At 55.3% G+C, this 21,243-nt stretch overlaps 12 protein-coding genes across 12 annotated transcripts; 7 read left to right on the plus strand and 5 right to left on the minus strand.

Moving 5' to 3' along the window:
- Positions 1-127: 127 nt before the first annotated feature.
- Positions 128-1,892, minus strand: L226DRAFT_480834 (NAD(P)-binding protein). The gene is made up of 8 exons (XM_067676904.1): positions 1,761-1,892; positions 1,385-1,693; positions 1,159-1,325; positions 993-1,102; positions 723-919; positions 517-648; positions 371-457; positions 128-313 (listed from the first exon to the last, which is right to left on the minus strand). The coding sequence occupies exons 2-8, from the start codon at positions 1,517-1,519 to the stop codon at positions 206-208; spliced, it is 936 nt and encodes a 311-aa protein (XP_067538745.1). The 5' UTR covers positions 1,520-1,693; positions 1,761-1,892; the 3' UTR covers positions 128-205.
- Positions 1,893-3,006: 1,114 nt separating this feature from the next.
- Positions 3,007-4,920, minus strand: L226DRAFT_456986 (homoserine O-acetyltransferase; the record flags this gene model as incomplete). The annotated part of the gene is made up of 11 exons (XM_067675339.1): positions 3,007-3,074; positions 3,148-3,226; positions 3,435-3,642; positions 3,746-3,780; positions 3,850-3,985; positions 4,046-4,134; positions 4,193-4,274; positions 4,332-4,384; positions 4,543-4,599; positions 4,671-4,699; positions 4,764-4,920. The coding sequence occupies 11 exons, from the start codon at positions 4,918-4,920 to the stop codon at positions 3,007-3,009; spliced, it is 993 nt and encodes a 330-aa protein (XP_067538746.1).
- Positions 4,921-5,305: 385 nt separating this feature from the next.
- L226DRAFT_480839 (uncharacterized protein) lies at positions 5,306-7,029 on the minus strand. Its single transcript, XM_067676905.1, has 9 exons — positions 6,957-7,029; positions 6,636-6,888; positions 6,514-6,584; positions 6,435-6,463; positions 6,247-6,376; positions 5,781-6,192; positions 5,690-5,726; positions 5,515-5,637; positions 5,306-5,464 (listed from the first exon to the last, which is right to left on the minus strand). The coding sequence occupies exons 1-9, from the start codon at positions 6,977-6,979 to the stop codon at positions 5,436-5,438; spliced, it is 1,107 nt and encodes a 368-aa protein (XP_067538747.1). The 5' UTR covers positions 6,980-7,029; the 3' UTR covers positions 5,306-5,435.
- Positions 7,030-7,160: 131 nt separating this feature from the next.
- L226DRAFT_567854 (actin-like protein ARPC3) lies at positions 7,161-8,000 on the plus strand (the record flags this gene model as incomplete). Its single annotated transcript, XM_067684091.1, has 7 exons — positions 7,161-7,169; positions 7,217-7,297; positions 7,357-7,394; positions 7,447-7,654; positions 7,712-7,791; positions 7,843-7,933; positions 7,989-8,000. 7 exons carry the CDS (start codon positions 7,161-7,163, stop codon positions 7,998-8,000), a joined length of 519 nt encoding a protein of 172 aa, XP_067538748.1.
- Positions 8,001-8,313: 313 nt separating this feature from the next.
- On the plus strand, positions 8,314-9,219 carry L226DRAFT_543641 (uncharacterized protein; the record flags this gene model as incomplete). Its single annotated transcript, XM_067682213.1, has 2 exons — positions 8,314-9,064; positions 9,125-9,219. The coding sequence occupies 2 exons, from the start codon at positions 8,314-8,316 to the stop codon at positions 9,217-9,219; spliced, it is 846 nt and encodes a 281-aa protein (XP_067538749.1).
- Positions 9,220-9,347: 128 nt separating this feature from the next.
- On the minus strand, positions 9,348-10,831 carry L226DRAFT_531533 (tetrapyrrole biosynthesis porphobilinogen synthase). Its single transcript, XM_067680098.1, has 5 exons — positions 10,673-10,831; positions 10,364-10,610; positions 9,847-10,299; positions 9,577-9,793; positions 9,348-9,524 (listed from the first exon to the last, which is right to left on the minus strand). Exons 1-5 carry the CDS (start codon positions 10,681-10,683, stop codon positions 9,466-9,468), a joined length of 987 nt encoding a protein of 328 aa, XP_067538750.1. The 5' UTR covers positions 10,684-10,831; the 3' UTR covers positions 9,348-9,465.
- On the plus strand, positions 10,673-11,756 carry L226DRAFT_285210 (uncharacterized protein). Its single transcript, XM_067673593.1, has 3 exons — positions 10,673-11,382; positions 11,516-11,559; positions 11,610-11,756. The coding sequence occupies exons 1-2, from the start codon at positions 10,782-10,784 to the stop codon at positions 11,536-11,538; spliced, it is 624 nt and encodes a 207-aa protein (XP_067538751.1). The 5' UTR covers positions 10,673-10,781; the 3' UTR covers positions 11,539-11,559; positions 11,610-11,756.
- On the plus strand, positions 11,541-12,604 carry L226DRAFT_567857 (uncharacterized protein; the record flags this gene model as incomplete). The annotated part of the gene is made up of 4 exons (XM_067684092.1): positions 11,541-11,559; positions 11,610-11,795; positions 11,846-11,949; positions 12,008-12,604. 4 exons carry the CDS (start codon positions 11,541-11,543, stop codon positions 12,602-12,604), a joined length of 906 nt encoding a protein of 301 aa, XP_067538752.1.
- A 547-nt stretch (positions 12,605-13,151) lies between these two features.
- On the plus strand, positions 13,152-14,490 carry L226DRAFT_567858 (Metallo-dependent hydrolase; the record flags this gene model as incomplete). Its single annotated transcript, XM_067684093.1, has 6 exons — positions 13,152-13,485; positions 13,547-13,556; positions 13,621-13,662; positions 13,715-13,928; positions 13,994-14,078; positions 14,177-14,490. 6 exons carry the CDS (start codon positions 13,152-13,154, stop codon positions 14,488-14,490), a joined length of 999 nt encoding a protein of 332 aa, XP_067538753.1.
- A 129-nt stretch (positions 14,491-14,619) lies between these two features.
- Positions 14,620-16,188, minus strand: L226DRAFT_285128 (glycoside hydrolase family 61 protein). The gene is made up of 8 exons (XM_067673592.1): positions 15,867-16,188; positions 15,782-15,809; positions 15,606-15,725; positions 15,478-15,549; positions 15,268-15,414; positions 15,039-15,176; positions 14,916-14,981; positions 14,620-14,857 (listed from the first exon to the last, which is right to left on the minus strand). The coding sequence occupies exons 1-8, from the start codon at positions 16,042-16,044 to the stop codon at positions 14,839-14,841; spliced, it is 768 nt and encodes a 255-aa protein (XP_067538754.1). The 5' UTR covers positions 16,045-16,188; the 3' UTR covers positions 14,620-14,838.
- A 2,043-nt stretch (positions 16,189-18,231) lies between these two features.
- On the plus strand, positions 18,232-19,067 carry L226DRAFT_480855 (barwin-like endoglucanase). Its single transcript, XM_067676906.1, has 3 exons — positions 18,232-18,600; positions 18,660-18,791; positions 18,855-19,067. Exons 1-3 carry the CDS (start codon positions 18,510-18,512, stop codon positions 18,995-18,997), a joined length of 366 nt encoding a protein of 121 aa, XP_067538755.1. The 5' UTR covers positions 18,232-18,509; the 3' UTR covers positions 18,998-19,067.
- Positions 19,068-20,675: 1,608 nt separating this feature from the next.
- On the plus strand, positions 20,676-21,148 carry L226DRAFT_520609 (barwin-like endoglucanase; the record flags this gene model as incomplete). Its single annotated transcript, XM_067678656.1, has 3 exons — positions 20,676-20,757; positions 20,817-20,948; positions 21,006-21,148. 3 exons carry the CDS (start codon positions 20,676-20,678, stop codon positions 21,146-21,148), a joined length of 357 nt encoding a protein of 118 aa, XP_067538756.1.
- Positions 21,149-21,243: the final 95 nt, after the last annotated feature.

The raw sequence follows: 21,243 nt of genomic DNA on the forward strand, positions 1-21,243 counted from the left end.
TATACAACGAGCTCAGCTCAGCTCACCGTCGACCCCGATCCCCGCTCTGCGCGTCATCGTCCGCCTGCCACGCGGTCACATGAGCGTGCCAGGAGGCGCCCGTATAAACCCACATATATAGTTTTCGAGCCTTACTAATGTAACCAAGTACTAGCGACATTAACGAGTGGCAGGAAAAAGACCAGGTAGTATACACGCGCACTTGTCACAATTCTCGTATTGCGTTCTCCATCCATGCCCACAGCTTCTTCCCCAGCTGCGCATCCTGCGTTTCTTCCCGTGCTGACCCAAGTCGCGCCCACGGGATTAGGTACTAGTTGTCCCCTGTCCTTCAGCTGCATGGCGCAGTGATAGATACAATTGCACCCACCTCTCCTCCGAGCTGAAGACCGTCTATTGAAGTTCCAGCCCATAGCTGCGTCAGCGCACCCATTGACGCGGGATGCAACAGCGGCGCCTACATTTCCAACGCCTGAGTTAATCCTCCATCTGAGGAGACGAGCAATGTGCACTCACCGAAATTACCTTCTCAAAGTGCGAAACATGTCGTTGCAGGTCTGTCTTGAGATGGCCCGGGTGGAGCGACACCGAAACGATGCCCTGGTCACCGTACCTCCGGTGCAGCTCATTTGAAAATACCACCGTGGCCTTGCATGATACGACACGCCATGACACAAGACTGATCAGCCGCCCGCCTGCCGTCTACTGGCCAAGATACTCACAAACTTGCTTTGGAAGTGCAGCTTCTGTGTCCCCATCTTCTTCCGCTTTGCGTGATCACGTAGTGTCTCAAAGTCGATGCCTGACACGGACGCATGTCCCATCGACGATGTGTTGATTACACGTGCATGCTGGTCTGGCGACTGAGATGCCCCCGAAAGCAGCACAGGGATCAGTAGCTGCGTCAAATAGAAGTGCCCTGTGTTTGGCAAGCAGAAGTCGGTGAGTCGTACCGATACGCTCGTCCTCTGTCACTGCCTTTAGCCACTCACCGAGGACGTTTGTACCGAATTGCAAGTCGTAACCATCCACGGTCAATTGCTCCACTGGAGGAAACATCACGCCGCCGCTATTGAACAGTACGTCCAGTTTGGACTCCTTGCTAGATGCGCGATCTGAATAAGCCATAGAACCAAGCTGACAGCGCCGCATACGTACCTCATGTATTCCGCCGCTGCAGCCTTGACAGACCGGAGATCAGCCAGGTCTAGCTTCAGAAAGATTACGCTCTTCCCGGTCGCCGTTCGTAACTCCTCCATGGCCGCAAAAGCCTTGGACTCAGAGCGCGCCGCCATGTACACTTTCGCCCCTCGCATGAGCAATGCCTAGATGTACAATTGTATGAGTGCCCCGATGCTGCAGTCTCAATGGCAGAGCAGCGCACCTTGACAGTCTCCTTCCCGATTCCTGCATTTCCGCCAGTGACGATCATCACCTTACCCGACAGATCTGGGATATCGACCACGCCCCACTTGGGCTTGGGTGGCGCATGTGCGAGGTTCGCGCGGACGCAGTGCATGGTGGCAGCAAAAATTGCAGAGGGAGAGGGTGTCGGATATAAAGTCCTCGTGCAACAATGAAGAAGACGTAAGGCGCGATTAAGCCTCGCGGAAGCTAAAGCAGCCACACGACAGCAAGCCTGTGGTATGTAAAAGAGACCGGCGACTAAGACCTACGAAGGCCGGGAAGAAGACTATGAAAGATCCAAGAAGCTGATCAGCCTGATTCATTATATACGAGCGTGTTCGGAACGTGCGCACCGTGACAAGCGAGGTCCACAAGCGCGTCTTGAGGGTATGACAGTAAGGCCACAGTCCCACAACCGCCAACCCGCTGAATGGCTGAGCCGGCCACACATGGTCTGCGCCCGCACGTTCGGACCTGCCTAACTCTAGTAAGGCCCATGAGCACGCAGCGTGGCCAGTTGTTTGTGACCTGGGATCGCACAGCGTGTCGCAGCGTTCCCATGGACTCGCATCCGGCACGTCGGAGGAGGATGTTAGTGTATGTCGCTGGGATCTGGTTCTGACGCTGCGCTGCAATGAGGTTTAATTAACCACCCGAAGCGCGTCTGCGCGGAGAATTACGCAGGAGCCACTGATAACGAATCAACGGTTCGAGGCGCTGATGAGCAAGCATGAGATCACCTTCACTTCCCATTTTCCCCAGACTGTTGTGTCGGGCGTACCGAGCGCCCTTGATGCTTGACAGACAAGGTTTGTGCTGTACTTAGGCGAAGGCTGCCTCACCATCCCGCGCGGAGACCGGCGTGAGCCGTTTGGCGGCTGGTCCTGCAGAGTACTAGATGAAGAACGTAAGATGACAGATGTGATCAGTCAGTCGGGCTCGCCCCGACACCCGATCGGAAAGCCTACGTTGTATACTTAGGTTTGACTTGGGTGGTCAATGAAGAGCACGAGAATGAGATTGAGGTCATAGTTTTGCCAGACCAGGATACCGGTCGCGTTGGAAGAGAGCACATATATCCTGCAAGGTAACCGTTCGCCGCCGTCTCGTTTGTTGTTCTGGGAGTCTTCGTGCATACGGAAACTGTGGCCTTGCAAGCGTCCCGCCGCCGTGATGACTCAGACATCGTTTGAGTTGGGAACGTGTAGGATCAGAGACCAACTTAAAGGCGCCCATCAGCAGGTCGTGGAGTGCTCCGGCGCTCTCCGAACACAGTGGTTTCTCCTCCTCCCGAGCTTCAGCCGAACGCGGACGCGCGGGAGGATCGTCTGAACTGCAACTTCACTGTCTGCAACAGTTCATGGCGTAACAACCACGTGTTCCACCAGAACGCTGACGAACCAAACGCTATATACTTATATTGCCCAATGAACGCCTCGGTGATGTAATACCCACAAACCGCCGCAGGCGAGACGTTCCGGAATACTAGTCAACATGCACTGCAAAGGGATCCGAACGACCTGGCCATGGAGAGAAAGAGAGGAGGAGGAGGAGTGCCAATACGTACTTCAACGCACGTATACCAAGCCTCCCGCCCATTTAGACCAGAAACTTCTTGATCTGCTTGGTTATGAATGCAACATCTGTGGGGTTGGCGCCTCCGCCAGCTGGAAAGAGAGTCCATGAATCACCATACGCGCGCCCTACAAAGTCATAAGTTGCGAAATAGCTCGGACATACCAGCATGGCCCCACACGCTATCGATAACAGCGAGCTCAGCGTCTCTGAGTTGCGATACTTCATTGACGCTGTCTTCAGGCTGATGCCGCGATGCCCGAAGGCGCAATGAGCGATGTCGGCGGAGACACGACATATGTAAGCAATTATTGCGAGAAGCGCAGGGCGTCCAGTAATGGCGTTACGACGGCAAGCGGCGCGGCGTAAGTGCGAGGAGAAGAACCAAACAAACCTCAGCCGTCAGTAGCGAATGACAACGACGGGCAGATGGAACGAAGAGAATCACGTACACAAAAATAGAGGTCCGTCTTGCAAGGCATAATCAGTGCCTTGGCCTTGATTGCCCGCAGAGAACCTCCAAAGTCCCCCCGATCGCGGAAGATGGAGATGTCCCCGCGTTGCCAGGTTTCGAGCAACGCGAGCATATCGTTGGCGTCCCAGTTTGTGATAAACCTGCCTTCCCATGCCTCTCGAAGGAATGCCTCAAGAGTCGGGTATCTGAGACAGTCATACCATGCAAGATGCCACAGTTAGAAATTTGACGATAGGAACGGCGGCACAGTAGAGGAAGAATGGACGGTGGCAGAGAAGACCGACTTACAGGCCGTCCATCTGGTACAGGTGTTGGCGGAACCACTGTCAAAGAGATCGTGAGATTTCCTGGAAGGCGAAGTCACGAAGCACTCAGGAATTCCAATCTCTCACCGTCTGTCCATACGCCCAAGCGCTGTATGCCCGCGCAAATGCTCGAATGCCGGCTTGGGGCGGAGACTCGGGGGTGTAATGCCCATTCTGGAAGTCACGCGCTGCCTTCAAAGCGGCCTTCGGACCCTCGAGAAAGCTGTCAAGATGTCACAATCTATCAGCTCGTGCCCTTCGATAGAAGCGAGTCAAGGTTGACCATATGTTGTGTGGACTGGTGCGCGCGGATGAACAGATGGCTACGAATTTGTCCACAAAGTCGGGGAACAAGGTGGCCCAGTGATAAGCCTACGAGATCCCGCGTCAAGTCTCAGCCAGTCCGATCTAATTGAGGGGCAATACACACCTGCTGACCCCCCATTGAAAACCCAACGACGCAAAGAACCCTCTTGACGCCGAGGTGCCGCAGGACGGCGTATTGCGCATGACTGTGGGATTGTTAGAGGTTCTCGCATGAGTCTCCCGGTTGACTTTGATGCACGTACATATTGTCTTCGTAAGAGATAGCTGGGAAATAAGGACCATTGTACGGCGTCGGCTACCAAAAGATAGTTATGAAATCGGAGCTAGACCCGTAGCGAACAACTGAGGAAAGACGGTCACCGTGTTCGAAGGCGATGACGACTAACGGATGCATTGGAAACACGATTATCAGGTCAGTACCCCATCGCAATCAGCACGCAACGTCCGTCTTACCTCTCCGTTGCAGAAGAGCGCGAATGTGACCACGAAGTATTTGGTCGGGTCAAGTGCCTGCCATACAAAGTGTTAATCGTTCGCCATTCTTCCGTCCCAAGGCCTGTCAAGCCTTGACTGTACCGGACCTTGTTCTCCCCGACAAGGTAAGATTGGCCTTCAGACATTGGACTTGTCAGCATCTGGACTGCATAGCGGAAACATGAAAGAAACCGACTGACTTCCTAATCCCAGCTTGGCTCCGTAACACGTCGGGAATACGATGCAGGGGTTGGATGGGTTGCCATATGTTTGGTAAGCCGTGACAGCGTCAGGCAAGACGCCGCCGAGCACTTTGAACCGGCCATGATGGTAATATTGTATTCCGGTGTCGGTCATCTGTCGTCTGTAGCGGGGGGTAGTCGAGGTAGCAGCTTCAAGAGGAGGCGACAAGAGATAACGGCCACCTATATCCACCGGCGTTATATTCCCACCGTTAAAAGAAGGCAACTGACCTGGCCGAGAGGATGCAAAGATAGATCAAAGTACAAGTGTCAATTGCGCACCCAGTGAGGGGTCGAGAAGGAGCTCGTGAGACCAGAACTTAGATAACTTAGATAAAAGCCATGTGAACCAAGGAACGATGGGAAGGCGCGCAGTCGCTGTACACACGTGTGCGATACTGTGTACGACAACGTCAGCGTAGCACAGGCATATGGGTTCATCCATACCGTGGAGATACACTGGCATGTCGATGCTAAGAAGCATTCACACATGGTCAGATACGCCCACACAATGCATCACGAATAAGTCCGTCATAGACATCGTAACTACCATAATTTTGACAAAACGAGCAGGCTCCCCGAACAGCCAGCGGGACGAAGCAGGGAGGCGGTATAGATGTTCTGACCTTATTACTTGCCGATAGAAAGCAGCTTGACCTCTGCGCTTCGTCAGCTGTTATGACAGCGAGTACGGGATTGGAGTACCCACCAAAGACAAGAGTCGAGTTGCCAGGAATTCCCGACTGTGACTTCTTGCCATACGCCATAGGCGCAGGGATGATGAGCTTCCGCTCGCCGCCTACGTGCATACCCTCAATACCAACATCCCAACCTAGACTTAATGTGAGTTGTCGGAGAACTCGGAGGACATAGGATTGACATACCCTTGATGACTTCGCCATCACCCAGCCGGAACGTGAACTACAGCAGCCCTCAGACCTCGCCGATCGTCACGGTTGAGGATTGACGACTCACCGGCTTCCCGGACGTGTTCTTGTCGAACACCTTGCCGTTCGTAAGCTTTCCGACGTACCGCACGGTGACGCTGTTGCCACGCTTGGCTGCCGGGCCGTTTCCGACCTTGTGGTCCTCAATCTGCACGCCGCCAGCAACTGTCTTGGTCTCAACAGCCTTCTCCTTCTTTTCTTTTTTCTCCTTCTTCTCCTTCTTCTCCTCACTCTTCTTCTCGCTCTTCTCCGGCGAGGGAGCCTCTGCGGCCTCTCCGTTGGCCGCCTTCAGCTTCTTCTGCTTTTTCTTCTGCGATTTGGAGAGCTTGCCCTCCTGCTCATCGGTCTCCATAGCATCCGACTCACGAGGACGCTTCTTGGAGTGCTCCTTAGCAGTCGTTGCAGGGGTCTCCTCCTCATCGACAATCTCCTCGAACCGTCTACAGACATATTTGAGACACGTCTCGGTTGGGAGACAACGGACGACGACTCACCCCTCGTCATCACTGGGGATGTCCAACTCATCCGGGTCGATCTCTACGTCCGAGCTAACGTCGCGGAGATCGTAGTCGTCCTCTGACTCATCCTCATCATCGAGAGGGGGCTGGTCGAACGCTTGCTGGTCTGCCAGTGGGTAGACTTATGAGAAACGGCGACGTAGCACATAAGGTGTTGTACGCACCAATGTAGTTGCCAGACAAGTGGACCGCGCTGAGATAGGTGAGCAAGAGTCCTCAGGATGAGCAAAAGTAAAGACATACTTCTTGCCGACGAGTTCAATCAAGTACTCCTCATCCTCGCTCAAAACGAGGTCAACAGATGCTTGCTCAATCTGTGCTGCAATGTCAGATGATGTTATGCAAACAGAAAAAGGACAGCGCACCTTGCCGTAGGTAAGGGAGCAAAGCACAGTAGAAATGATCTTGGGCTCTTGGTCCTCGTCCTCGTCCTCGTCCTCCTCGTCCTCGTCCTCCTCGTCCTCGTCATCATCCTCAACTCCTGGACGACGGTAGACGAGCTTAACCGTAGTACGGCTCTTCTCGTCCGCAATGTTCTCGCCGAGTGCGATGTTTGTAATCCTGAGGTCGGCGGCGGGGACGAAGGACGTAGCCTCGCCGGGCTGGACTTCAAGACTCCTGCAGTACCAACGCAACAAACCGCGTTTAGAAGACCGCGCGACGCGCCAAAGATGTCCTAGACCTACCAGACATGGATAGCAGCGGCCATTTTTGAGTGTTTTGTTGGTGGCGGCAAGAAAGTCGAACACCAAGAAAAGTTGTGAGGCGCGCGTACGCGAGACGCGTTGCGGGAAATTTGAGCGCGCATGTCGCACGGGACGATCTCCGCCTGAATCTGATCACGTCCCTGTCCTTGACTTCGACTGCTCAACTGCCTCTCTCTGCTCATCATGGTGCGCGTTCTGGAGGATATACAGAGGAGAATACATGCTGATGTCGGCCTCAGTCCAACGTTCTCCGTCCATACCTTGCGGCCGTAAGGTCGACACTCACCGCCGCACTCACGCTCGAGGATTTCTCGTCTCAAGTATGTCCGTCATGGAGGTAGTCATCGTGCAGATTCAGGGGTCTCACATAGGCCACTAGGTCGTCGAACGTCATAATAAGCCTGAGGTCGAAGTCGGGTACGTGGTGTCCTGCCACCTGGTCGTGCGCAGCACGCTGAGACTGGCACAGTGTCTCGAAGGAGGTCCTGCTCAACCCGCTCACGATCTCACGAAACGAGAATGAACGCGTGCTTGTCGAGCCGTCCGTCAACTCTGTGCGGATAAGCATAAAGATCAAGCAGGCAGACGAGATTGAGCAGATATTGTGCCACAAGTTCACGCGATTTATGATGCAGCGGGCGGAGAGCTTCATTGTGCTGAGGAGGAAGGCAGTCAAGGTCAGCTCCCACTCCGTGTCCATATGAGATCCGACCTTGAATGCGGCGTTGCTCTAGGGCTATGACATCTCGTTCCTCATCACAAACAACCATACGGATATCATGTTGAAGCACAAGATCGTGGACTTCATCATCCAGTGCGCACGCTGGACTTCCTACTGATCCAACCGTGCTAACCCATTATGTAGGTTCATGGAGGAGGTAGACAAGGAGATCAGCGAAATGAAGCTCAGTCTGAATGCACGAGCCCGTGTCGTTGCGGAGTCTTACCTGAGCGTGGTATGTCCTCCACTCAGTGCTTACATCCCGTCGTTCTCATGACATGCACTCCTAGTTCAATGCCTGAGGCTCTGGGGTTATGCTTGGATGCAGTGGGGGACCATTGTGTGACTTGCATGCAACCAAACGACTCGGATACTGTCCGAATGGGCGGGAGGGGTGTTGTCCGACTCTCGACGGCTCGCCTGCCCGACCTGTGTAAAGTAGACGATGGATGGACAATAATGTAATACCAGCGACTGACAGCAAGACTTGGAGTCTGTCTGCGTCCTCGCTGCTCAGACGCCCAACCAATGACGTACGTGGCCAGCCTGCAGCCTGCAGCCTGAGCCCGAGACTGCTCCGAGTCCGAGTCGCGCGCATCTTGACCTCCGTCCCCCATGTCCCCCTCGTTCAACATCCGTTCCCTTGCCGTCGCGGCGACAACATCCATCGTGCTCTTTGGCACGATCTACTCTGTCGTCAACGACACGTACCTCGACACCTCCAATCCCCTCATCACCGCCCTCCCACATCACCTACACGACACTGACTACTTCGCGTCCAAGAAGAACCCACTGAATGTATACTTTACCAAGAAACTCTGGGCGTGGATTACCGCGACGTTTATCTTCCACTTCCTCACAAGCCCGCATGCAACACGCGCACCAGTGCGCGTTGCGCAGTACCTCCTCGCGACCAGCATCTGGCTCGCCTTCACTAGCTGGTTCTTCGGGCCACCAGTCTTCGACCGGCTAACTGCCTCAACAGGCGGCGAGTGCGTCCTCCACCTCCCCTCCGGAGCCGGTGTACCCGTTCCTGTCGAGTACTGCTACACCCGTACGAAGATGTCCCCGATGACCCACCCCGCGCTCTTCCCCGCATCGCTCTTGTTGCCTGATGGCGGGTGGATCGGTACACCGAGGTTGCGCAGGGGCCACGACGTCTCCGGGCACATCTTCCTCTTGACGATGTCGACGCTGTTCCTGGTGGACCAACTGCGGTGGTCGTTCGCAAAGCTTCCCGGCTCGTGGACGTCGCGCCACAGGTATGCCGTTGCGTTCGCTGGCGCGGTGACTTGCGTGTCTCTGTTTGCACTGTACACGACCAGTGTGTACTTCCATACGCCTATTGAGAAATTCACTGGATGCGGTGAGTCTTATTACTCCTCGATTCGCTTGCTATGCACACGCAGCTGATGCGCCTTCATAGTGCTCGGTCTCGTCGCCTTCGGAGTCACACAGTTGCCCATATACCTAACAGGATCCGACGTACCGGTCGGACATAATGAGAAGGCTCATTCATGACGTTACGACAGACATGGCGTGAGTGGTGTCTACCGCAGATGTGTATACAATCCCCTCATCATCTGTTCCAGTTAATCGGACACTGAGGTGCACCCAGTATAATGTACTGTACGACAGTGCTTGCTGTAATCCACTGTACATTGCCACTTATTGATTGAGCAACATGAGGGGTCTATTCCAGATGGGCATGGGTACAAATTATACTATTACACCCTTTTTATATTGTTACATCTGCTCCATCCATGATTACTCGTCCAGCCAGTCAAGGAATTGGGGAGTGAAATACGTCAAGATGAGCGTGCATCCTAAGATTAACATCAGTACAATCCCCAAGCCCTGCGAAGGGAGCGGACGCACCTGCACGGATCATGCTCTCCACGGTCTCGAAAGCCATCACCTTGAGGTCATACACGCCAGCGCGTGCACCGGCCACGACCATGGCGTACTCGCCGCTGACCTGGTAGCAGGCAAGCGGATGGTCTTCCGCGAGCTCCTTGGCGTCCTGGATGACGTCCAGGTACGGCAGCGCAGGCTTGACCATGATTATATCCGCACCCTCGGCGACGTCGCGTTTCTAATGAACCAACTCAGCGCATATACCCCGGCTCACGCAACGAGGACGCTCACGATGGCGCGGCGGGCAAGCCCCTTCGCAGTAGGAGGCAGCTGGTAGCACTTCCTGTCCCCGAACGCAGGCGCGCTGCCTGCAGCATCCCTGAACGGCCCATAGAGCGCGCTCGCGAACTTGGCCGAGTACGACATGAGGGTGCACTGGTTTCCGTAGCCGTTGTCGATGAGGGCACGCTTGATGGCCTTGATGCGACCGTCCATCATGTCACTCGGGGCGACGCAGTGTGCGCCCGCGCGGGCGTATGAAAGCGCAACCTCGGCAATGCGCTGCGCGGACGGGGCCTGGTCGATAGAGCCGTCTTGACGGAAGAGGCCGCAGTGTCCGTGAGAGGTGTACTCGCACAGACAGACGTCGGCGGCGATGTAGAGCTCGGGGAAGAGCTTGCGGAGAAGGCGAATGGAGGCAATGACAGGGCCGTTGGGGTCATCCGCAGGCGTACCGCGCTCGTCCTGTGCGCGACAGGGGTGCCGTTGAGCGCGCGGGGCACGAGTAAAGCAGAGGAGGTAGACGCACCTTGTCGCAGTGCAAAGGGACACCGAAGAGAATGACGCTCCGGAGACCCTTCTTGACGAGGGGCTCGAGGAACTCCTGGAGCTTGTTCACTCCCCACCTGCATTGGCCCGGGAGACTCGGGATTTCGACGCGGGCATCCGGCTCGTCGGTGATGAAGATGGGGTACATGAGCATGGACTTTGTGAGGGTGCGCTGTGCCTGCCATGAACGCGAGAGGGGGTGCTGGTACCCGCCCTGGAGGACCGAGCTAGTGCGCTTGCATTGAGCATGCATATACAGGATCGCGCGAGGCGCAACGAAGGGACTCACGAGATTTCCATGGGTTCAGGCTTTACTTTGCGAGGCGGAGACGCAGCGGGGGACTTGGAATTAGAGGCAGCCACGGTGTGTTGGAGACGAGAAAGCAGGAAGAGGCTTTATGGCTGCTGGAGTGAGAAAGCGAGACGTGTCCGGGGCAGTGGAGGTGAGAGACCGAGGGCGAGTCCGACCGACGGCGGCGCGCTCAGGCGCTCGCTTTCCAGGCCCAGGCTCGCGCCCGCCGGCTGTCCCTCGGCCCTTGCGTCGTCCCTCCCACCACCGCGACCGAGTCTACGTGTCGTTCTCATCTACACTGACCGCAGGCTCTCATACTCGCATTCAGCTCGACCTACTCTTGCTTCTCTCAGTCGACAAAAGTTCGCACATCGGAACGCCCGAGCCCACATCCACAATCATAACCACCTGCGGCGTAGCCATTGCCCACTTTCCGGTGCGCTGTGCTTCGAGTCGAAGCATGCTCCAGCTCCGAGTAGCAGGAGCGCGTATGTCGCGGCTGCATGTGTGTATCGATGTCCTGGAAGTAGATTCAAGCATTCCTCGTCGCTCGATGGGCCGAGCCCGAAACCCGCCACCGCTAAGTGCAGGCATTCGGGATCAGGATGAGTGTGGCGCTTGTTGGGTGCTTGGATACAGACCAGCAACTGGCGATGCACATCGTCGTCATTTGAATTGCCACCCCTGCGATCCTTCCGCCCTAATCGGTAAACCTCTTGTCAACTGATACGCTTCCCTCTCCGACTCCAAGTCGGCATGATGGCGGCCACCACTCTTCGTGCCCTCCACGGCGCCTTCGAGCATCACCGCACCATATACTTATACGCACGCTGTCTATAGCCGTCGTCCGCGATACTCACTAAACATGCCCTCCGACAACATACGTGAGTCTGCCCAATTCAGTGAATCCTTCTCCGACTGATATTCCACACAGCTCGTATCATTTTGCCAGACGGTGTTCCAGTCACGGAGGAGCCTACCCCGCTGCCTCCGTCGCGCTCTCCCACCAACCGTCTCTTCGGCGGTCGAGGGCTCCTCGCAATTCCGCCACCAGGACAAGAGCCTCCCGTCTACGTTCCACTCGTGCCCACCGACAATTCCCCAAATACACCACGGAAGTGTACGTACACGTTCCCCATCGTGTAAGAAAATGCCACTCATCTTGTACAGGGACGCAGGAGGACCAGGATGAAACCGATGAGAAAGCACGCAAGAAGGCCATGAACGAATTAGTGGCCTCTTGGATGGACCGTCTACAGCTCATCAGCGTCATTGTCCGTCATCTCCCATGATCACAACATGCACCACGTCAACACTCACCATTTCCGACAGACTACCTTCTTCGCTGCCATGGAGTCCCAGCTCCTCGGCACCACAGCGCCAGACCCTGGTGCGCAAACTGGCGAACCTGCAGCCAGCCAGCTAGCAAACGCCACCTTGACTGGCGCACTGGTTGTGCACGTCTTCGCCGCCATCCTCTCCTTCCTCGCCGCCTTCTTCCTCATCCGATACAAGCTGACCGCCGCCAAGCGCGAAGAGCGCAAAGTCGAATCTGGTCTCGCCAGCAGCGCGACCAACTCTCCTCCAAACGGGAGTGGCACTGGGACTGGGACCGGGATCGTAGACGCAGATGCGTCGCGCTCTTCTACAGCGAGCAGTAACCAGCCCATCTGGTCATCGAATCCACATCTCGAACAAGTCGGTCCGTTTCGACGTGGGCAACCGCCCACACACCTGCTGGACCACCTCCACTCGGTGTGCATGTGGCTCTCCATAGTCGGTTTCGTCCTCGCCCTTGTCGGCGTCCTCTGCTTTGCATGGTCTAGGCTGGCGCTGAGCGGAGGGGTCTTCGCGTCCATCTGCATGGCGACGTGCCTGATCACTGGGGTCGTCGCATTCTTTTGGCCTGCCTCCTCCGCGCACCAGTGAACATCCCGTTTTACAGCTGGTGGCAGGATCCTGTCTAGCCTATGTATCACGGCCAGGATTTAGCTCAGCATTCGTATCCTCGATCAATGCCTTACTATACTTCGATGTAATTATTGCATGACTCCGTGCACCTATACCACTATTAGATATACCACATCAGCTTGTGACGGCGACCCTCTAATGTAGAATTATTCATAGTACGATGCTTGTGAACTTGGAGGTACTCAGGTGGTGCGTGGGTGATCGTGTCTCGTATACACTGCCCATCTCTCTCTCCGACCACTACCTTCGGTGTCAATGTTCACCACGATGACTGTCTGATATCGACGGGTCCGGCACATTCAACTCAGCTGCACTGCACGGCAGTCGTACGATGTCCATGGTGACTCTGAGTCTACGCACCCTACTGGGTACGGTCCCTCGGTGCCGGGCCGGTGTAATCACTTCCACCCACTGCAGCACTCGCACTTCGCAAGCATCCTCTCCCCGCGCGCATCCCGCACGCCGTTCCTACACCACTAGCTCCCAACAGAAACCAGCGCGCAAGATGGGCAAGAAATCCAAATCCTCCGTCCCCGCCGAGGAGCACCTCATCCTCCCGCGACACCCCGCGCGCGTCCCCGGCGGCGCCCCCATCGTGGACACACATACTCACCTTATCTCCACATTCACGGCCTACCGCAGCAAGTATAAGGCGGGCAATCACACAACCGTGTTCGACTTTGTGCGCGAGGTGTACCGCGGCCACGGCGTGGACGCGATCGTGGATGTGTACTGCGAGGCTCCGGAGCACGAGACATGGAAGGAGATTGCAGACTCGGCTTTGACGGAGGAGGACAAGAAGGGAAAGTGGGGCGGACTGGAGTATTGGTTCGTTATGGGTGCGTCCGCGATGACCGGTGTGCGTGTGGAACCTGCAATTGACATCCTGTTCGCCCACAGGCGTACATCCGTGAGCACATCCAGGAACTCTCGCGACCGGTGGAATGCACGCCTGACCTGTAGACTGTCCCCAGACATGAAGCGAAGAATTACACGGACGAAGTAGAACGCACCATGTAAGTTTGAGATTGCTCTGATGCTTGCGCGCTGTCCGAACTAGCTCTGCAGATTAGAAGCCATGTCGCACCCACGCTGCGTAGGGTGGGGCGAGATGGGACTGGACTACCACTATGACAACTCTCCGCGCGAGATCCAGCAGGAGGTCTTCATCCGACAACTCAAGCATGCCGTCCGCCTAGGGAAGCCGCTCACCACCCACACGCGAGAAGCAGAGGAGGATTCTGAGCGCATACTGAAGGAGCACGTCCCCAGGGACCATCGCGTTCGTGCCGTGTCTGCTTCTCGGTCGCACTCGGCATAGTAGCTGACTGAACCTTCGGGGCTCAGATACACATCCACTGCTACACCGACTCTCCGGAATGGGCCGCCCGCATGCTCGACCACTTCCCCAGCCTGTACATCGGCATTACCGGTTCGTAGATCCTACCCTTCTACCGCCGCCGCATCCCCATTCGGCATATTCTCGCTTCTTCGCTTCTTTCCTTATACTGACCGCACTTCCCTGACTAGGTGTCATAACCTACTCGACCAACCTCAACACCTCCGAGGTCATCCGACGCATGGGCGCCCTCTCCGACAAAGACCCCTCCGCGCCGCTGCGCATCATCCTCGAGACCGACGCGCCCTTCATGACGCCCTCCAACATCTACAGCTCGCTTAAGGACTGCAAGGGCCGGCTGCCGCTCTCGCACTCCGCCATGATCCCGTGGACTGCGGAGTGGACGGCAAATGTGGCGAACGAGCGCATCGGCGAGCCGCGGTGGGACACCGAGCGGGTCATGCGCGAGAGCCGGGAGAACGCCAGGAAGATGTATGGCGTCTGAGGAGGAAGTTCCGACGACGAGGATGGCTATGTGGTTGATAGGACGCGTGCATCATGTTTCTGGAAGCGTCGGCGGCACAGACTTGCGGCTCGCTCTATTCACCACACCTTCTAGCCTGAGCGTGAGCGTGCCACCCATGCCACATAGCCTCGGTGGTCCCGGTGTGTTTGAGGCATTCGATAATGCCGGTCATTGCCTCAGTGTCACGCAGTATGAGCCGGAATATGCGCACAATTCAGACAGTATACTTATTCCTTTATGGAAGTTACAGCCTTAGTCTGTCTCCTCCTCCAGCATAGTAGCGTTCGAGGTATTGCAATCAAGCGCGACATTAACGGCGTGGAAGACTCAGTTACCGCCAGTCCAGCTGCAATTTGCCAAGCGTCAGTCAACGTGCGAGCAAGCCGGAAGACATGGATGCGTACACAGCGGGACCAGGGATGGGGTACGGGAGAGTAGGGTCGCTATAAATGTCGAAAATAATGCCAGGCCTGTCCCGGCGGTGCTCAGCGGCGCCTAGCACATCGTAAAAGAGATCGCAGACTTACGTGTCCTCGGTGTACGCTCCCGGGAAGGACACCAGACCAGAGGTCGGGAGGGCACTGCCAGTCCCGGTAACTTCAATCTGGATGCAGGATGGGTAAAACTGGGCACCGTATGCCTCGAAGGCGCCATGCAGCGCAATGCTGAATAGGATTGCAACAGTGGTCAGCATGCGTAGCTCGAACACATATCCGGGCCACAAGGAACGCGAGGCCACGGAATCAAGGCGCTTACATCTCGTGCCGAACGATGTATTGACCTGGCTTCAGCTTCGGCGGGACAGTGAACGTGTAGATAGAGTTGGACGCCGTGAGGAGGTCCGTCGCAGCCCACTTGCCGTCGGCGGTCTTGCCGGCCTCGGCGATCTTGAACCAGACGGCACTGAGTGTCAGAGAGATATCAGTCAGGGGCTGCCTGTGGTCAACGAGAGAGACCTGGGCTTACTCGGTGCCAGGCTGCCACTGGGTGATGTCGCTCGGAGCGCGGGCGAGGTAAGTGATCATCGGACCCTTGTGGCTAGATCGACCAACATATCAGCCAGGGTGCAGTGAATTGCGTGCATGGAAACATACGAGTCGGGCCAAGTGGTCCAGTTCAGCTGAACTTGAGAGCCGGCCGGGACGGAGCTAGCAAAGATCGGGGCGGGCTTCGAACCTACGACGCCGCCGTCGGTATAACCGTTACACTGTATACTGAGAATGATGGTGTTCCTTCAGCAATGATATGAAAGATATTCTAAACCACGTACTCAATGAGCGTCAGGTTGTTGACGGGACCTGCGAGGGTAGTACGTGTGTGAGAGCGATGATTAAGCACTTTGTATGTAGGCGTACCGTTTCCAGGGATAGGGCGGATGATCCTCTCAGGCGGGGTGGGGTAGTAGAGATCTTGGTAGGGCAGATACCCAGTGTAGTGGGTGGAGCCGACAACTACGTCCTGGACGTAGCCATGAGCCTTGACGGAGGTGGCTGCAAGAGCACTGAGGACGAATGCAGAGACGATTCCGAACATGGTGGGCTATGGAGCTGTTTGCACACTGTATGACCTGAAAACTGCATGAGCATGGTCAAGCTATTATATAGGACTCAAATAGCAGCCATGACCGTTGAGAAGTGCTTGCTCATTGAATCAAGACATTCGCCGGACGTTGCGGAAGGTGCCGGGCCGCGGCGGAGCGTCCTGCAGTAGCATGATGGAGAGCTAGATGTGCGGTCAGATAGCTTTACTTGGGCCAAGATTTTCTCAATCACACGACGGAAGAAGATGAATGACCTGCGCGGCAGTAGCCTCGGGGTTTTTTCGTCGGTTCCGAAAGCTAGAATACCATTGCGCCTGCTTGCTGCAACGCGGTCGGCCTGATGACAACAGAGTTTTTTCTGAGTTACCCAAACGAAGTTCACCCGAGGATGTAGAGGACTTCAGAACGTACTGAAGATGTCGCATTTGAGCTCTTCGCGATTACAGCGCGTATTTGCTACTCCTGTGGGAGTAGGATGTGATACTACACGAAGTCACGCATTGTCTATCACAGCCTGAAGTTGGGTTCCAGAGCCAACGGAGCCTGTAAGTACCTTCGATACCAGTGAGTACCTGCGTTCTTCCTGCCGGCCAAGACGGATAATCTGTAGGACGTACCATGGAAAAACAAGCCATTCGCTCGCTCATGTGGTGTCTCCCCATGATATCCGATCGGACACCATGTCCTGAGAAGCCTGAAAAGCCTTGAGATCAACTCGAGGCTGACCTTGGGCGGAAATTAGGTGATGTGTAGCAATATCTGATATGCTCAACTTCAAAAAGTTGGTCAAGCGAGCCCGAGTCCAACGAAGGTCGTCATCCAGCCGCCAAGGGCAGATGCCGAGCGCCCGCCCACCGTGGTGCCCAATTGCATGATCCTTCTCCTCACCCACATCAGGAGCCCTGGAGTGCGAGCCGTGTTCACTCACGCCTTCGACACTACTGCATGCTAACTAACATCCCAGGACTCGGGAGAACCTTGCTTTGACAGAACAATTGGCTATGATTGATGTGGTAACGGTGAGCGTCCAAACCATATTAAACTTCCCCATGCGCAATCACATATAGGATAGGGCAAAATGTCAGGTTGCCTGCCGGTGCACACGCGGAGTCCTAACAGGCCAGTCACTGATCATCTATTCGTCTGCCGGGAGGCTGCCTTTCGTTACGATGTGGCGGCGAAGCCAAAGTTCAGAGTCTCTTTGATGATCTATCAACAGGTCCCCGAACAGCGACAGACTATGCGCTATGACGTGATGGTATAACCCTTGGGCTTCCCTTTCGCGGCGGTGCATATCTCGTACGACATTAGAGTATTGCCTCTGAACGGCGCTTATACGGGAGCTCAGTGAGCAGCGGATCAGAACCACACTACCGTACGTACTCAGCACGCTATTGCCATCCTTCAATTATCTTGGCTCATTGTCATTATTATATTGCTAGAGCATCAACGCCACACAGCATATTGGTAGACGCTGACTGAGCTATTGTACGAGTTCATATATAATCATAGAGATGACGGGCCAGGTGCCGCGCACCCCCAGCGGTTTGTTGAATTGATCTCGTGCATCATCTAGCACCGACTAGTCACCGTGACCAATTCGTGGCTCTAGTGGCCAGTCCGGTAGGTTGCGACCTTTGTCGCACGGAGGATAACTCCGGCTTTTGGACAGTGCCACTGGGTGCTGTTCCATGGCCGGACACACAATCTAACGTCGGTGCCAGCGGTCCGTCCGAACGGACTTCTTCTGCCGGGCGTTCCATCGTATTGGTATGCTTCACTCATCGTACCCGGTCAGCTAGATTGTACTGCACACTAATATCCTGCAATTCAGCTCAACACGAGATCTCAAGTCGTGCACTCTCAGCCCACCACTTCTTGGCGCTCGAAGACTTCGCTCTTACCGTCGTAGTGCAACTCGGGGTACCAATTCTTGCCGCGCTATTTTCAATGCTTGCCCTCTGAGGCGTTGCGCCATCTTACCGTCATCGCAACCTCGGCGGCACTTTGTCCGTCCGATGAGTGATGATGGCCGCTACAAGTGGTGTGTTCTCTGTCGCCTGACTCAGCGCTCACAAAATTGATGCAAACCCTCTCGGGGTACGGATGTCGGCTTTTCCGTCGTGAATGTAGGCCGGACTTGCGTCGTATGGCTCCACGAGCGTTGTCACAGCGCAAGATGTCCGTTGTCGCATCTCAGCCTCCAGGATCCTTTACCAATGCAGCTCCATAGTCGCTTCTCTCGACACGTCTCGTCTGCCCGTCCAATCGGACCAGCACGCTCCACTCGACGCGCATCAGACCCTCTATGGCAAGCGAGTGCATGAGGGAAGTCGCCCACAAAGGATATAAAAACTGAGGATGTGCCGGACAGAACAGCAGGACATCCGAAGCCTACTCAGCTATTCACTCGAAGACAACAGCCCCGCACACATCTTTCTACCACTCATTCTCCACCATGTCTCTCAACCTTAAGAGCATCATCGTTGCATTTGTTGCCGCTATTGCTGTCCACGGTGCCCCCCGTGCGGCTGATATCTCTGGCGACGGTGAGTCACAGTTTCCAATGCAACAACACAACGACGTCTGACTAAGAACGTATCAACAGCTACCTACTACGAGCCTAACGGCGGTCTCGGTGCCTGCGGCTCTCCCATCCAGAACAGCGACTTCGCTGTTGCTCTCAGTTCCGCCCAGTACTCTGGCGGATCCAACTGCGGACGCCGCATCAACGTGCACTGTGAGTGGAATCAACTGAATACGTCATATGTGTACTCAACAATCTTTTCTCTCTTTCAAACAGACCAGGGCAAGTCTGTTGAAGCCACTGTCGTGGACTTGTGCCCGGGGTGCGCCTCCGGCAGCATTGACCTTACGCCGAGTGCGTTCCAGCAGCTTGCAGACCTCAGTGCTGGTCGCATCCAGGTCACTTGGGACTTCGCGTGAATGGCTCTCTCAAAGCTAGTATAACTATGTAATGCATCATGCTTCCGATGCGACCTACGTATAGACCGCTCGATCAAGGAATATAACTGACAACCTGAAGTCATCGTTCCGAATATTGATAAGTTTCAATACCTGGTGAAACTCAGACGTAATACCGTCTAAAACCGAATATTTTAAGCTCTGTGTGCCCACTCTGCTCGCACCACATCAGCAATCTCAGCAAACACTCCAACCCACTGACCTATGTACTATTGCACGGTAGGCACCAGATGTGCGCCTCGATCATCGATGTTTCAAGTCTCAACCTTGCGCGCGGTTACTAACAACTCGATGACATACTGAGAAGACTAACGGTAGAGATTCATAGTCCGCTCATGCAGAGATCATACCTCGCTTATGCGTCTAACCACTTCGTCTGTGGTAACACGATAGGCGCCCGTCGGGTATGTTTGCCGCGCCACTGGTATGTCTAACTTGAACGCGGAGTTCGATGCAGCATGTTGCACGTACTTTTGAGCTCCAACTATTCCAACCCTTTCGGCTCTGTCTCTTATGCTATGACATGGTACGTGGCTCCGGCCGGCTCAACAACCAACAATCCGTAGTAACACCCACCGGTCTAGTACTAGCCTGACATCCGAAGAAGGGAGATGGAGCTGCAGCTTTCCTGTTGCACACAAAGCGGCAAGTCCTAGCTCCGGAAACAGGATCTATTTGATATCGGGCCATCCTAACGCCGACATGTGTTGGTCCAGGATGCAGTCGCATAGCTGCATACTAGTGGCGAATTTGCATATACGGGCGGTCCGTCGGAGCGGATATACTGGGGCGTTACACCCATAGGCTTTGCCAAGGATTATTGTCTCGTGGACGGTACTGAGGTAAGCACGTTCCTTCCACCGTGCCCAGGCTGACGGAGTGCAGCTAGTAGGACAAGTGCGTACACTAATATCGCGCTTATACCGAGCCTCCGTGAGCTGCCAATCGTTCAAGGCCTCCGAGTCGTAAGTGGTCTAAACAACTAGCCATTTGCAATATTAGAGCGACAATTTCTCTGTACGTGGTCGGTATGGTCTGAAACGCTTCCTGAGCAAGATACATACCGCTCACGATGCGCCGTTTCAGAAGCCATAGTCCAGTTGAAGAGCGCTGCCAATGCCGCCATCCCAGGAGCATGCAGGTGGCATCTCAAGGGTGCACCATTGCCCTAACGGAAGGTGTGCAGCTGCTATGATGCGACGAGAAGCTCGGCCATGGGATCAACTCTTGCGGTGCTGAAGCCTCCTGCAACTGCAAGCTGACAATGGAGGACGCATACAATAGGCGTTTGTGAAGGTCGCCAGCAACTGCGCCCGTCTGAATCGTCTTTGCAAACAACGTCACGGTGTCCGATTAATTCAGCATGTCTGGCGCTGCCAGACCCGTCGGTCGGATCCCTTGACCGTGTTGCTCCGTAACTGCGCTTACTCCGAGCTTGCTGATGGGCCGATCCGGTGTGTCCAAGACATTGCAGCCCTTTGCTATTCACTCAACATGGACCCAAAGCCATAGATAGCGCCATGGTCTTCAGTATAAAAGCTGTTGGCACGGCAGGTAGAACAGCAGCATCTTCGTCCTGCTACTCTCAGCTGAAGAATTCCCCCTTCTCCGTACTATAACGACCACCAACATCTTCGCTATGTTCAAAGCCATCTTCATCGCTGTCCTCGCGGCTGTCGCGGTCTCCGCGGCCCCTGCTTCCGCTGATTTCACTGGAGATGGTCGGTCATTCTGTCAGGCTCGCGGTCGCTCTCTCTCAGGCTGACGAATATGCGAACAGCTACTTGGTACACGCCCAATGGCGGCCTCGGTGCTTGCGGGGCACCGAGCCAGAACAGCGACCTCGTCGTCGCCCTCAGTGCTGACCAGTACGCTGGCGGTTCGAACTGCTGGCGTCACATCGGAGTTCACTGTAAGTCCACCTTCGCCTAGCTTGATCTAGAACCTCACTGAACATCTGTATCTACAGACCAGGGTCGCTTCGTGGACGCTACCGTCGTCGACCTCTGCCCCGGGTGCGCATCGGGCAGCATTGACCTTTCCCCGGGTGCCTTCCAGCAGCTGGCGAGCCTTGATGCCGGTCGCATCCAGGTCACTTGGGATTTCGAGTAAACAGACGATCTGTAACAATTAATCGGTATCTTGCGTCGAGTATACGTTTTGAAATGTTCAAGCATGTCTGTCGTGCCATAGTGCAGGGGTACTCT

The sequence above is a fragment of the Lentinus tigrinus genome (genome assembly GCF_003813185.1).
Source record: "Lentinus tigrinus ALCF2SS1-7 unplaced genomic scaffold L226scaffold_5, whole genome shotgun sequence".
NCBI lineage: Eukaryota > Fungi > Basidiomycota > Agaricomycetes > Polyporales > Polyporaceae > Lentinus > Lentinus tigrinus.